At 33.9% G+C, this 16,831-nt stretch overlaps 1 protein-coding gene across 3 annotated transcripts in view; it reads right to left on the minus strand.

The window, feature by feature from the left end:
* MFN1 (mitofusin 1) overlaps nt 1-16,831 on the minus strand; it is a 37,445-nt gene that overhangs the window by 8,631 nt on the left and 11,983 nt on the right. For all 3 annotated transcript variants that reach the window (XM_037136828.2, XM_053657628.1, XM_037136829.2), the window contains 9 exons: nt 15,663-15,771; nt 14,144-14,251; nt 11,179-11,332; nt 10,993-11,060; nt 4,629-4,750; nt 3,025-3,151; nt 2,737-2,841; nt 2,344-2,446; nt 1,489-1,718 (listed from right to left, as the gene is read on the minus strand). In XM_037136828.2, coding sequence (XP_036992723.2) covers nt 1,489-1,718; nt 2,344-2,446; nt 2,737-2,841; nt 3,025-3,151; nt 4,629-4,750; nt 10,993-11,060; nt 11,179-11,332; nt 14,144-14,251; nt 15,663-15,771 — 1,126 coding nt within the window. The remainder of the gene's footprint in view (nt 1-1,488; nt 1,719-2,343; nt 2,447-2,736; nt 2,842-3,024; nt 3,152-4,628; nt 4,751-10,992; nt 11,061-11,178; nt 11,333-14,143; nt 14,252-15,662; nt 15,772-16,831) is intronic.

Raw genomic sequence — 16,831 nt, forward strand, 5'->3', positions numbered from 1 at the left:
AAATGGTCTGAAACTTATTTTTTATGACCTACATATCATAAAGAATAATGAATTTTCATAATATTCAATGAGTCTACCCATAACAGTAGGCCCTCAACTCTCAAGAAAAATTAAGACTGTATTTTTAAAAATTCTCACACCAGAAATACAACCCTTTAAAAGAACTGAACTTGAACATTAAATCTTTTACACTTAAAAATTCATTATAAGACAATTAAGAAATAAGCCACAGACTAGAAGACCATATTTAGAAACCACATTATCTGATAAAGGACTTGTATCTTGAATATATAAAGAACTCCTACAAGTCAGTAAGAAGCCAAATAATCCAATTAAAAACTGGGCAAATAATTTGAACAGATATTTTATAAAGCAAAATACATGAATGGGTAAAAGCACTTGAAAAGATGTTCCAAATCATTAGTCATCAGGAAAATATAACCAAACTACAATGAGATACCACTTCACCAGCACTAGGAATAAATAAGATTGATAGTAACAAGTCTAGATAAGAATAATGAGAAACAGAAAACCTTAACAAATTGCTGGTAGGCCTGTAGAATATTGCACCCACTTTGGAAAACATCTGGCAGTTCTTCAGAAAGTTACACATGGATTTGTCTATGGTCCAGCAATTTCACTATCATGTATATACCCAAGACAAGTGAAAACAGATGTCCACATAAAAACAGAACATAAGTGTTCACAGCATCATTATTCATAATAGCCAAAAAGTATAAACAACTCAAATATCTTGACTGATATCTGCATAAATAAAATGTGTGAGGTGTATAATGGAATGGTCCTCGGCCATAAAAGGAATGAGTACTGATGTATACTACAACATCTGTGCACCACAATGATAACCCTTGAAAACATTCTGTTAAGTGAAAGAAGCCACTCATAAAAGGCAACATTTTTAAAAATTCCATTTATAGGAAACTTCTAGAAAGGGCAAAGAGATAACTACTGACTAGCAGGGCTGGAGGTGGGAATGATGACTGACAGCAAAGGGCACAAGGGTATCTTCTGGGGTGATATAAATGTTCTAAAACTGGACTGTGGTGATTCACAAATATTCTGAAAAATTATTGAACTGATAAATTCAAAAAAGTTTCTTAAACCTATATTAATTCCAGTTTATCTTAAATCTGAAAACAAAAACTTTTAAGATGACCATATAAAAAAGAGTTTCAATTATATAAGTAGAATGACCTGTAACAGCACAGAAGGAAAACTTTCGACTTGGTTTTCTGCTATGCATAGTACACCTAATTCAGAAATGGCTCCACGAGACAGACATTAGTTCACAAACATGCAAATTCCACACAGCTCACCCCAGTATAGAAAATCACAAGCAAAACACAAAAGGAGAATCTCAAGTGGTAAGAATCGAAGACACATACCTGTGTAGGAGTACAGCAATAAGCACCTGATAAAAAAAAAACTACTCCAAACAATAAAAGCAAAAGGGAAAAAAATCTGTACCTGAAAGATAGGCTCAGATAATCCTAGAAGCACCCTCTGCGCGTTTGTAGGGCCCAAGAAACGATGAACAAGGGAAGACCAGCCCAAGGAAAAACGAAATACAATATCCTCTTGAAAATCTGAACATAACTTGTGGCAATTAAGGTCATAGCTAAGATCAAATTTCTTGCAAGGAATCAGTGTATGTAGTTTATTCTGTACACCAGCTGGAAGCAATGGCTTTAAATTTTCTATAAAGAACAAAATTAGGACATTTATTTTAAAAAACAACAGTAAGTGTGGTGACTGTGGGTGGTGGGTGGTGGGGAGGATAAAGGAACTAATAGTAATGGAAAAAATATAGGAATTAAAAAAAAAAACAATAGTAAATAATGTTCTCATTTCATTTATTTTTAAAAATATTTTATTTATTCCCTGGCTGGTATGGCTCAATGGATGGAGCGCTGGCCTGCAAAACAAAGGCACAGTCAGGGCACACAGCTGGGTTGAGGGCTGGGTCCCCAGTAGGGGGCGCTTGAGAGGCAACCACACACTGATGTTTCTCTTCCTCTCTCCCTTCCTTCCCCCCCTCTCTAATGATAAATAAATACAAATTTAAAAAATTGTTTTTTATTTTTAGAGAGGAAAGGAGGAAGGAAGAGAGGAAGAGAACATCAATATTTCAAAAACAAGATTTTATTTATGCCCTTACTGGTAATTGAACTGGTGACCCTTTGGTTCGCAGGCCAAAGCTCAATCCACAGAACCATACCAGCCAGGGCTGTTTTACATTTTATTAAACATCTAAAGGAAAATACATCCTTTACCAACAAAGTAAAGAAATACTACACATGAACTTGTGGACATAACTATTACCAATAATTTCTTGTTGTGATTGAAGCATTGAAGTGTTGACTTCACTGGTGCATCGATCTGCCAAATTTCTTCCCATACCATCTTCTATATGCTTATTTAATTCCTGGTAAAAACAGTAAATGTCCACATCATTTTTTTCTCTAGAATATAAAGTTTTATAAAAACTTAAAAAATGTAGTAAGTGTTAAGATGATCTTATTCTAAGAGGGTAACTGTTTAATGTATTTTATATACAAAGTAATTTACATTTATTACAAGAGTGCACAGGAAATGGTAATAGTTCAACTGTGTACTGACTGACATAAAGACACTAAAACAGACAAGTTAACACATAATAGTATAGAATAAGGTGAGGGAACTATCTGAATAACTTTTAAGTACAATTTAACTTACATTTTTATATACTTTCAATACACTTGGAGTGGGATGGAACTCAGAACAAAATTCATCAACCAAAACAGAGAGTCGACAGATTTCATCTGTCATTGCACATGACACCTGAATATATGAAAAAAAAAACTGAGTAAACAAAATTAAACAAGTTCATCATCCACTCAAAAATTCAAATTGAAGAAAAAAAAAAGCACCGAAGTATTCTTTGTAAGTAACAGGAATAATATTTTTAGCATCATGAAAAATATTTCTTTTCCACTTTTCAACCACCGAGTTCCTGCTACCCACCTTGTTTGCCACCTCCTCTGTAACCTCCCTGATTTTCTTCTTCACATCCAGTGTTAAAAGGTTCATCTGGTTTCGGATAAAGTCCAGTCTATCAATTTGGTCTTCCCTCTCTTCCATTGAATAAACTCTATCATAGTATGAAAGTAATTAATATTCAGGGGATAGTAAAGTCTCAAAGCAATTAAGCAAAGACACTCAATTATGTACCAAACTATCTATTAACATGATAGAAGAAAAATCTTGTACTTCAACACTGAAAGGATTTAATATTTCACTTTAAAAATTTTTAGACGATTGGATTTAAACTACTTTGTTTCTCTGCCTGTGTGTCACCTGAATCCCACCAAAGGATTAATAAGAATTCTAAGCCTCCAAACACTTCATAGATATGAACAGAATTCAATACAGATTTTATTTAATAAGTAAGGGCCAGCAAATTGGCCAACTCCACAGCTACTAGTTTCTGTTAAAGTTTTCTTGGAATGTAGCTGTGCTCATTCCTGTACTTCTTGCCTACATGCCTGTTTTTGCTCTAAAATTGCAGAATTGAATAGCTGCAAAACACAGTATGGCCCACAAAGCCTAGAATATCTGGACTTCGTCGCTCCAAGGTATTATGATTACATAAACCACCCTCAAATCACATCTTTTTTGTGTCATGTTTAGTTCAATGTCCTATGTTTTTATAAATTAATAAGGTCAACCCAGCAGATCAAATACTTATTATATAGAAATAGTATACAGAGCCTGCAATCAGATTCTAGGGTATCACCCTTTTGTTATATAAGCTAGAAATTCTCTAATTTTTAAAATAATACATTCCCAGAAGTGTGTTAAAATTAGGCAGTAAACTTAGATATGAGAGGGACTGTTCCCAGCAATATCAGATACATTTAAAAATCCAGCTGTATGTCATCTTAAACTTTTATTGGCTTAAACTCACTAAAGGTTCAATTGAGGCTTAACATCATTATATTTTGTCACATTGAGTAACATCCTGATCATTTCCAGTGTATCAAAGTTGTAACAACTACACTTTTCTTTGATAGTGTTGGCATTTTCAAGCATTCATTTTCATTTTTATAAAGTAATAAATGGAATAAAATACTGCAATACAGTATGACATATGGTAATGCTTACCAAACTGACTTTCTGCCTGGCAGGTAATAGATCACCTTATTTGTCTGCCAGCTAATAAAAACCCACCACTGGCATAGAAGAGTGATTTAAAGAGATCAATGTATGAATATATGAGTGACAAGTCATGTGCTGAATGTGAAAAAGAGGGTTATCTATTTTGACTTCTAGAAATTTAGCTTGAAAAATGCCTCTTCCACTGCTGTAAGATATTTTAAAATCACTAAACATTTTAAAACCACAACTTGTACACAAGAATACTGAGATGCAGGGAATGCAAATGATGTGTACAATAAATAAATAAATAAATATTTAGTTTCAAATATTCAAAAACGTGCAAGTAGACACTAGCTAAACCCAGAAGTTTTATTTCAGTAGGAAAAGTATTCATAATTATTTAAATTTTAGCTTAAGGAATTCACAGACATAAAACTTACATTTTTATTTTGCAATAAATGCATTCATACCTTTTCTCTGCTGCTGCCACGTTTATTGAATCCATTATGTCTTGCACAGTATCTAGTATCTGTTTAGCTCTGATAGTGTGCTGTTCAAACTTTGTTTTCACTGCTGACTGCGAGATACACTCCTGCGAGGGGCCGAAGCCATGACACATTACTGTAATTCCATCCCAACATTTTAGGAATTTTAACACAAAAACTTGCTGTTTATAACTTTAACCAAAACAGAAATTAGGATACAAAATAAAGGCATGGTGAACACAACTTAAAATTACAAAGGTTAAAAAAATTACAGATTCAAAAGTAAAAAGAGCTTTCAAACAGCAAGTTCAAATCTTTGTGTAATTTTACACAGTAATGTGCGATGGTTTTTATATTTTTGAAAGTAAATAACCAAATACTATTTTCAATGTTAAAAAGGGCTTTTCTTCTAGAATTACTTATTTATTTATATTACCTTTATTCTACTCTAGTCTAAATTTTTCTCATATTTGCAATAGATAGCCTAATAAAGTTCTTGAGTTATAAACTCAAATTCCGCAATGTTAAAAAAAACTAGTTGAATGCTGGGATTCACATAAAGTCATTAAAGAGGACTTCTGCAGATTAAAACTTGAATAATTTGAAGAATACTCCAACAACCTAAGTAATACTTCAAATTGTTTACAGAAAGAGTCTACAGCTATTTCAAACACAACTTATTATCATTGGTCTACAGTATGTGCATAGAGGTCCTGATGACGCCCTACCATTAGTTTTACCTTCAAGGTCGTGCAGCTCACAACCTGTTAACAGTTGTACAAATCGGAGTTTGATGACCAGTGTTTTTTAAATAGAATATTTCAGTATCACATATGGCGGTAAATGTTTATTTTGTGAAATTTTAGTTTCAATTTTAATGTATGTGCATACTAGTTATTTAAAATATTTATGGTGATTGATCATTGAATGTTTAAAAAATCATTAAATTAAAATCACCCTTTCATGTTTACTTTACAGAAAGTCAAACTCTGTACTGACATAACACTTGCAAACAACTACAAGTATTTATAGAATAATACTATCTGATCTTTGAACAATCGAGAAATGTTCAACCAGGTCACAACATCAGTGATTATAATAGGTGCTTTGTAGGATGCCATGTTTATTTCTGTGGTGAGTTATTAAAATGAGAAATATACCCCAACTTCAGTATTTCTCTGAATTTAATGTTTTATACTAGTTATATTTCTAGTATAACTTTTTATGCTAGATATGCAAGAGTGTACGTCCCTCAAAACAGACTATATTTATAAAAAATTGTGCATTTAGTTGTACATATTTAAACTTCAGTCACCTTCCAAGTACTCTCCATTTGATGCAATACACCCATTGAAACATTTTTTCCACTGCTCAAAACAGTTTTTAACGTGTTGATTTTGATGCCTTTTAGTGCTTCTGCCATTTTTTATTTCACCTCTCCCACATCAGAAAAACGTTTCCGGGATTATTTTTTATCCAGAGAAACCAGAAGGTCACTTGGTGAGAATGGGTGAACAGGGAGGGTGGGGCATGGGGGTTATGCTGGTTTTTGGTCAAAAACTGCTGGACACTCAGCATAGTGTGGGCAGGTGCACTCATCAAGTTATACATCATGAAATAGGCAAACATACTGAGTGTTCATTAAAAAATTCACTGAAGCCAAATGCAGCCTCTCACAACGTCTTGTCAGCCAGCAGACTGATACAGGTAGGCTCCTAGAACACTCACCTAGCAGAGGAAGCCTGTACTACAAAGGACATGCCCTCCAGAAGATAGTTCAGGGCTTGGGGGGGGTCACCCCCTGTATATAACTAGGACAAAACTGTGGTCATTACTTCCTGAAGTTACTATCCTTTGTTAACATAAGTAATTTTCAAGATTTAAAGGGTATTTACTTAATACTCTATCTAGTCTTACACACAGGGTGGGGCAAAAGTAGGTTTACAGTTGTGGGTACATGAAAGAGAACTTATTCTTTTATTTGTTAATTATTGTATTATTTTCTGTATGAGTAACTGTAAACCTACTTTTGCCGCGCCCTGTATATTATCTTGAAATCAGTACGTTACATTCATTCAATGTACTATTTATAAACTAGCTTAGCTTTTGGGTCTCTGAAATGGTTATTTGTTCACTTCATGAAGACAAGACTTATTAAAATGTCTTTTGCCACTTTAGCTGCCCTCTTCAGGATTTGTTTGAGGTATAAAATACAAAGCAAAAATTCTTTCTGTAGCTGTAAGTACCTGAGGGTAATTCATTTAGTGAACAGTTTTTAAAGCTTTAACTCAGAGACCATTCCTTTCTTCCACTGCAGGGCCTCACTTCTGCTGATGGTTAAGCTCACTGATACATCATCACTCTATATCACTAATCATGAGGGTATTGGTGGTAGGAAGTCACAGTATTCCTGCTTAGTACATGCCAAAGTAAAACCACTAATGATTAGGCAATATTTAACTTTTAAAGTGTAAACTGGTTTTTATAACAAAAAACAAGTGAGGAAAACATGTTTTACTTTAAATACTGCCTCATTAATTGCCAAATTAACTTCCACAAAAACTATAAAGAAGGATTAAAATATTTTTAAAAGAAAAAAGGTTAAAAAACTTTATGTTCCTCGATGAAGCAGATCTAGGTATCAGCAATGAAGTCTTCAATTTGTAGATAACAGCACAGTATTAGAGCTAGACTAGACAGGAAAGAAAATATCTCCAAAAGTTATTAGGAATATAAAAGTTACTCCTTGATTCAAAATATACAATGAAAAAGAAGTATAAAGAAGAAAATGTTCAATCTTCTTCTAATTATAAAACCATCCCACAGTGGTGTTCCCACTAATCAGAAAAATATCAACAGTCCACCTGCAAAAGAAATACTCTGCTTTACTGAATTATTTCTCAGAACCCTTAATAGACTAATATGCTTTGGATCTCCATGGTGAATATATTTATCAGAAACTCTAATTTTCCGAGAATTTAATATATTACATCAAACCAACTTAAATTCCATCTTGTTAAAGTATCCGTTAGGCTGTTTTATAACTTATTAAAGATTCAGAATCAAAACAATAATCCTATCTCAATTAAGATAGTTTTCAGATTGTCTAATAACATTTCAAGATGGTAAGCAACTGTACATAATTATACCAATAAATATTAGTATTTATATATAATTAAAACATAAAATGAACTTGTCAAGACCTCTTGATAACAGACCCCAAACACTCAATAACATACTACTCAACACTCTCAACTTATTATTCTGAAGTACTATTTTTAAATAACAAGAAAGTAATAGAAAGAACACCAATGTAATATGTCTTTCAAATAAATATACCAAATGTTAACATTCAACCTCATTTGTTTACCTTCCTTCTCTGGCTATATCTATATAGAGAGATATTCATATATTTTTACATATATGTGTGTGTCTATATTCCTGCTGTGTGTGTATAACCATATACACACACACATATTCCTGCTGGACAATCTGATACTTCATTGCAGCCACGACACCTTACTACTAAACATACAGATTCATGAGACAATTATTGTATTTAGAGCATTTATCAGTGGGACAATACTGTTAACCTAACATAGAGTCCGTTTTCAAATTTTAGCAGTTGTCCTGGAAATTTAGTTTACAACAAATTCACTGACATTTTACAGAAGTTATTTTATATTTTTTTCATCACACAACCAAAATTATTAAAAGGGAATGGCCAAAGTACTGAACAGAGAGATTTAGATTTCTTGATGGCCTTTAGAATATATACCTGTTTAAATGCAGGTAGAAAACAGAAAGAAAATGTATTAATGGAATTAATGTTGATTTTCATTGACTTTACTTGATTTAATTTCCAAGCCTTATTTAACTTGGTACTCTGTTCACTAGTATTTAGCTCCCTTGAATCAAATGAATCTCAAACAAATCCATGGTAAAAATCAGACGGATAAAATAATGAATTTTGCAGTTTTTCTCTTCACAAAAATCATTAAAACTACAAAGAAAGAATTCTAAAAACAATGACATAATGTATATAAAGGCCATATTCTGTAATATGGCCTTTAATGCAAAGAAAACAAAAGATTAATGAATAGAAGTTGGATAAAAAGAATCAAAACATCTGAATTTTAACTCCCGTATTAAATAGGATATTCCAAAAACTAAAATTAAAAATAAGCAATGAAGCCTAAACTGAATTATGAAAGCCATGGACTATATCCAAAGCTACATTTAGAAATACATGGCCTTAAAATTTTTCCCTAAAAAACAAAAAGCAGAACACACTTTCCACAGAAGACTGCAGACTGTGTCTCTGCAGCTAGAGCTGGAACACTGAAGACGTGTCTGGGAGCAGGCCAGGGTGGACCACCGAGTAACCGCCTGGCTGAAGAGGGTCCTGGCCCCGGGGCTACCTGGCCTGGCCCTGGGCGGCCTCACCACTGTGCTGTTTTCATGGCCATGCTGTATAACCACTGAACTGTCTGCACTAAATAAAGTCTCCTTCTTCAAAAACAAAAAACTGAAAAAAGAAAAAGCAAAAAAACAATGACACTTAAAAAAATGTTTGGACACCCACAAAAAAATTTTGGCCCATCTTATTAATTCTTTAGATAAATTCAAGTAATTTCTATCTGATTCCATTTTAGATCTATAAGTTTCAATTAAATGTTTCACATTCTAAATCCTGACATTCTCCATGAGTCTATTTAAAAGCTCCTGCTCACAAGCAGTTTCTTTCCATATATAATTTTTAGATGTCCAAACATACTTTTGCAATAAAAAATAAACTGCCAATTTTCTTCTATAAACATTAAAAAGAATGGCTCCTAAGTCTGCCTGATTATTGCAATCAGTTGGAAAGCTTTGAAAATATACTGATTCCTAAGTCCATCTTAGCCCTACTGATCAGACTCTGAACATGCCAGGAATCTGCAGATCTCTAAAGCACCTCATGCAATTCAGCCAGATTTGGGAACCAGTGCTCCATAGTACATCTTCGGTTCTTCTCATCCCCACCTCTTCAAGGAGCTATTTTGGGAAAGCTAAACTATACCAAGAACCAGTATATAAGTGTATAACAGAACAGTACATGATTTGGTAGGAGAAGCCAATGACAAACAGGGACGAGATGGGAAGAAGGAAAGGAAGATCAATAAATAAGGAAAGACAAGGGAAACAGAACAGATCCTCTCCCAAATATTTTCCCCATGGATAAAATAATGGGTAAAAGTGAGGAGTGCATTAGATCTCTTGTGAAAGCAAAAGAGAAAGAAAATAAACAGACAACAATGATCTTTTGGTAACTGAGACTTCATGTATCCTGTAGTCTGAGAGCACATCTGCTGATATCCCAGGGGGTCCCCGAACAATTAGAGAGATCTTACCTTAATAGCTGGTAGTAGGTTTTCTTTTTTAAATACCTTTTCTTCATCTACCTGAATAATCTTTCTATCTCTCACCAAATTAAAGATGAGGGACGGTGAGCAAATATTTAGTTCTGCCTAGTACATTCAACATTCATGGTCTTACTATTAAGGCAGTTACTGCTTATAAGGAAGAATAATTACAGATGGAAGTTTTTTCTTGTGTTCATTCATGGGTAAGGATATGCAATCTAAGCAGAGCTAGACTAAACAGAGCTAAATAAGAGTTCAGATGTCTTTAACATCTAAACAACTTTTCAGTCAAATGAAGGATACATTTTAATATCTCTGAATAAAACATCTACACCAAGACATAAAGAAGTATCCCCCCTCCTCCATGCTGCAAACACATTAGCTATACATGTGCCTCAGTAATTCTGACCAGATTCCTGAAGTACAGGACCTGTATCTTAATTACTTTTGTATTCATTCATGTGTTTAGGACATTTGGTATAAAACATGGAAAATTAACAGGTGACAACATAGTTTAGAAATGTAATAAACTTTCATCAAACACCATCAACTACATTCTGTATCTCCCTATAAATATAGGGCACAAAGGAAAAAAAGATGATCTTCACTCTGCTCTATTACCCATTCCAACAGCAACTGCATTTTCTTAGTCTTACCCCAAATTACTCAATATGGAGAACTTCCCTCAATGCACAACACAAAGAATATTAGAAAGTAGCTTCTTGTAGGTATAAGAAAAAATAAAAAGAAATTAAAATATTTAATTCTCAATTCTTATGGATCATCCATTTTGCAGGGACTTCCATTCTTCAAACTTTCCTCATTGCGCTTGCTATATAACTTTACTAATAACAGTAAGGTTACTGACAAAGACAAATAGTGAAAATCACTCTCCATCCAATGCCAGGGTTTTATATTAACCAATACATTCACACAATTCATACCTCAAAGATTTGTTCAAAATTCTGAAATTCTTGCAATCTTGCCCGAAATCCTTCAGCAAGTGCCCCACCTGTAACAGTCAGGTGAAGATTTAAAAACCTAATCTATACAGTACGATAGGATTTCTGGCATGCCATTTTTATAATCTACACTTGTATTTCAAGAGGAACTCTATGATGAATACCTACCGCCTTCTGGCATCCCCTGTGCTTTGTGCATTCTAGCATTGAGAACCTCCTTCGCAGAAACAAAGAAAATACGATTCTGTGCTTCTAAAGGACCCACAACTTTGAGTTCCTCCACCAAAAAATGTAGGCATCTTTCTGTGTGCTGTCTGCGTACCTAGAGCAAAACAGGGTATTAAAAATTGTTAAGAATTAAACAAATATAATCACAACTGACAGCTACAGACCTAAACTCCACTTTGAGTGATATCATAGTAATAGTTCCCATGTACTTAACAAACCCTAATTATAATTTTAATAAATAAAGTTGATGCTTGCTGACAGGCTATTTCTGTTGAAGTAATGATTCTTCCTTTGAACATTTAATTTAAAGTTCTGATGGACCATCAAATATCACATAACCATTATAAGACATATTACAGACAAATATTAGCACTTCATGGCATGGGAAGATGTTCCTATTTCTGTTCTAAGGATGTGCATGATTACACTACAAGGAAATGAAAAGTGTATAGGTGTATTTATGTAACTTAATAAATAGGTGGCATGCAGGCCAACACCTACAAAAATAGGTAGCATTTTTATCCTTGTGCTTTTCATATTTTCTAAGTTTCCACAGTGAAGTTATGAACACCTTTGAAACCAGGAAATAGTGCTACAATAAATTAGCTACACTGAAGCAATTTTTATTTTGAAGTCAGGACATAAATAGTATATTTCGCTTCTTAATAATACTGGGGATTAAAGTTGGGGAGAATGCATTGGCTGGTGAAAAGAGTTACAATGTTAGGTTTAAGATTAGCACTTGGGTATTAAAATTAGGACTAAGGGTTAGGGATAGTTAGGGTTTGGTACTAGCTTTTAACTATGATAAGAAATTTCTATGTTAATACTTATTAAAATTAAGAATTTAATTAAGTATATAATATTAAGTACTTAATACTTAATAAAATTAAACTACATAAGAATGGAGAAAAAACATTTGTGGGTCTTATTTCCAAATTCTCTGATGATTAAATGAGATCCCAATTTCAAAGAATGTTATATTACAACAAGAGTTCATAATACCAGGATATAAAGCTTCATATAAAGCAAAATTATAATTCTGAATATGGGAAGAACAATAAAAGCAAACAATTGAACATGCGAACCATGATGGAATAAGGTAAATTAAATTTTTTATACATTATATATATTACAATAAACATACACTACCATCAAAATCAGAAAAAATAGTGTCAAGTAATTTAAATAAACATTATTTATAGACCAAATGTTAAGATACTCTATTCTTTTTAAGGTCTTAAAAAAAAAACCCTCACCCGAGGTTATGTTAACTAATTTTCAGAGAGGAATGGAAGGAGGGCAGAAGAGGGTGAGTGGGGTTGGGGGGAGGGGAGAAAGAGAGAGGCAGGGAGAGAAACATCACTGTGAAAGAGAAATACTGATCAGCTGCCTCCTGTATGTGCCCAATGGGGATTGAACCCACAACCTGGGTATCTGCCCTGACCGGGGATCAACTCACAACTTTTTGGTTATGGGATGGCACTCCAACCCACTGAACCACCAGGCCAGGGCCCTACTCTTTTTAAAAGTCTCTAGCTCTGACTGGTGTGGCTCAGTGGGTTGGGTGTCATCCTGCAAACCGAAAGGTCGTCTACTCGATTCCTGGTCAGGGCACATGCCTGGGTTGCAGGCCAAGCCCCTGTTTTGGGGCATGCAGGAGTCAACCAATAGATGTTTCTCTTGTACATCAATGTTCCCCCCCCAAAAAAAATAAACAAATAAGGTTTTTTTGTTGTTGCTAAAACCACCAGCATGACAAAAATACCAAGTGTTGGTGAGGATGGATATAAATCACCCGAAACTGTCAAATCAGCTGGTGGGAAGTACAGAGCAGCATAAGCACTTTAGAAAACTCGGGCTGTGTTTACTAAAATGGCATATTCTTAACCTGTAATTCAGCAAGTCTCCTCTTAGATATATACTCATAGATTACTGATCTCCGCATTACTAACATTTTGAGTCAGGTAAATCTTTTTAAGTCAGGTTGGGAATGGGTTATTCTATAATTTAGGATGTTCATCATTATCTCTAGCCTCTACCCATTAGACGCCAGCTGCACATTCACCCAGCTGTGACAACAAAAATGACTTCAGGTGTGGCCAAATATTCCAGGACATCAAAACTGCCCAATCTCTCATACTGAGTACCACTGGTATACACCCAACAGAAAATATATACCTATGTGTTTTTTTTAAAAAAAAAGACACATATAAGAATGTGCACAGCATTATTATCCGTAATAACTAAATACAAGTAATTTACCATATGCCGATCACTAGCAGAATGGATAAATCAATTGTAGTTAATCACAGGATGAAACACTATACAGCAGTGAGAATGCACTTCAACTATGCACAACAGTATGTTTGTATACCACAAACAAAGTTGAAAAAAGAAACCTGACACAGAAAAGTAGATACAATATGGTTCTATTACATAAAAAGTTAAACTGGAAAAATCAGTCCAGGGTGTTAAAAGTCCTAAGTGATTACTGTTGGGAGGAGGAATACAGGACAGAAGGGAGTTGCTCCTGGAGTGCTGGGAATGTTCTGCTTCTTGATCTGGACCCTGACAAAATTGTACTGAAGTGTAAAATTTAACGAAGCTGGACACTTATGATGTGTACACTTTTCCTACTATGTTATATGTCAATAAAAAATTAAAAGAAAAAAAAGAAAAGGGGAGTTTCAAGATCTAAAATGATTAGATGGTACTTTTATAACACAATCTTCCTTTGTCACCTAACACCTATATCAAATACTGACTCCAGATTTTCTATACTTATATGCTTCTCTCTAGAGAAAGAACAGCTGCTTATGATGTGCTATATCATAGGTATACAGTTTTTTCAGATAACAATATACACGACTATATTTCAAGTATTGAGAGGGAAAAAACTTACATCTTCCATATATTCTGGCTCTGATGCAGAGGCGTCCCAACGATTATTCAGAATGAAAATATTAGGCTTGGAAAGTCGCTCATTTACCTTGTGAAAAAACTGTTTTTCCTAGAAAACATCAAACAGCCAATATATGTTCACTTCTAAAATCTATTTTTGTATTTTTATTTATAATTGAGGTTTTCTTTTCATCTAAATTTCAGAACCATTTAGACAACAGTGATTAACACCCACTGATAAGGATCCCAAAGCACTATAAGCATTAAACTTTGCAAAGATGAGAAAATTATAACACAGAAAAAGGAAAAGTAAAGATTTTCCTGCTCCAGCCATAAGTCTTTTTCTAAATTAAATTTAACAAATATTTTATCTGGCTCTGCTCTATGCAGGACATCAAAGTTACTATTGTCATGACAGTCTGAATTTTCAAACAGCTACCTTAAATCTTTTTAAAAATTTAGATAAGTAAAATAATAATGTAAGATTAGTGTACAACACATCATAATAAGCAACAGATGAAGGTATGTGCCAAAAATATTGTAAATAAATGCTGGGACTAATCAAAGGAAGGAGACACCATCATCTAGTTGAAATTATGAGAAGCTCCATTAAGAAGAAGGTGGTGATAAAGATGGACTTTTTGAAAAAATAAAAAGTTGGAAAGGGGGAGAAATCATGGGCAAAGAACAACATAAACAAAGGCACCAAAGTTAGAATACATGTCAAAGTTTGTTTATCCAACTCCCCAATAGTAATTATTCTAACACCAATTTAAGCATTTATCTTTCTCTTATACCATCAGGTTGTAAACAACTGGCAGTGTTGTCATGGCAGCCTGGTCTCTGTGATGTAGACTGGGCCACTGGCCACACAAACACTTATCAACCCTGCGACAAAACAGAGGTCTTGCAGGTAACACGTATGGTATGTGGGGTTTGGCCATTTCTATGCTTTTGATGAATAACAATTTTTTTTTTAATTGTAGTATAGTTTCAGATATTAGATCATCTAAAAATCTGGAAATTTTTTTGGAATGAATCTGGCTCTAGAAAATTTGGGACAATCTAAGTTTGACAGTAGTTTAGAGTATACTCAAGTTAAGCTAGGGAAGAGTGAACAAAACTCAAAATAGAAAAGCTTTGCTTGCCAGATATGGGAGTGAGGTGGTGGTGGTATACTTTATACGAGAGACTTAGTATCCTAACAATTCTGGTGCCCGTGCCTCCTGAAATTGGCAAATAACCACGGCAAATGTCAACACCACACACATATCACACCCTGAACTCAAAGATTCAGCAGAAACTAGTGCCATCAAACCCTATACTGCTATTCAAACCTTGGGAACACTCAAGACCAGAATCGGCCCTTCCTGTCCCACGGAAACACAAACACCTTTGTTCACCCTTGACATGAGAAGTTCTTTCTAATCCAATATTTGGATTTCTGTGGCTTTTCAGAATTAAAACAGACATCATTTCATTTCCCATCACTCAAATATAATAATATAATCAAATCCTACCGTGTTCATTAACGTTGATTCAGAGTTGGCAACCAAAACAAAAACATCAGCATCTAAGCAAAACTTATCAATCCAGCTATCCAGCTCTGTAGTGACATCTGTGCCTGGACTAATGGGAATAAAATAAAAATTATGTAATATTTCTTTCTAAAAATTTGGATTGTAGACAGTCTTCAAAATTTTTTTAAGTAGTTTAAAGCCTAAAGGATACTTTCTACCAGTCATCTGTATGAAGTCTAGGAGATTTACATTACTTTCTCACCTATAAAAAAGCAGCTCTGTTAAGGTGATAGCCTGTGCTTTGTATAATTCTACCTTTTTACTCCACTGACAAGGAACTCCTAGAGCCTATCCAATTGACAACAGGTGGTAAAAAGTAAAAATTACCAAAGACAAATAACTTCATGGTTTTTAACAAAGCAAGTAACAAAGTTGATAGTTCAATCTCTTAAATCTTTATGCTTTAGAAGGCTAAAAAACAAACTAAGCTAATGCATAATAAAAAATGAAGGTGCTATCAGCTATGTCCAGTACATCTCAGAAAAGACTAAATGCTTATAAGCATAAGTCATGAAAAATAAAACCACCTCTGCTAGACATAAATTTAATATACAACCTATACTATAAAACTATAGTGCAGCTATCAAATTGACAGGTTGACAGTTGGTGTCATGGATACATTCTAGCTATGAAATAAAGCAAATTAGCTAATATTACTACATTTAAACCAAATACTTTTATTTCACAAGCATCTTCTCATTCATTGAACTAGTTCTGTTGATTACTTGAAACACTCTTCCAATTAAAAAGAATGCCCATTATCAAAAAAGAAATGGCTTCCACAGAACACTGAAATTTTAACTGAAGAAACCAAAACACATGAAAAATTAAAAAAATCATTAACCTTTTTTTGGTTAATGGCATTGCTTAACAGATATGCCTTAATATTTCATTAAGCACCACTTTAGTGGGATGATTTAAAGAATACACACAAATGCAGATTAGTGAGAAGAGTTGGAAAAAAAATTCCAAGAGTACTTGATTAATTCTTGAACAATAAAGAGCTATATGAACTGTCCAGCAAAGTTAATTTGGGAAACTGGGTCTCAAGAATAAATTCATTACTAGTTTTAAAAATTAACTACTTAGCATTCTCTATCTATCGGGTT

Source organism: Artibeus jamaicensis, unplaced genomic scaffold (assembly GCF_021234435.1).
Source record: "Artibeus jamaicensis isolate MK-2021 breed Jamaican fruit bat unplaced genomic scaffold, CSHL_Jam_final scaffold_474, whole genome shotgun sequence".
NCBI lineage: Eukaryota > Metazoa > Chordata > Mammalia > Chiroptera > Phyllostomidae > Artibeus > Artibeus jamaicensis.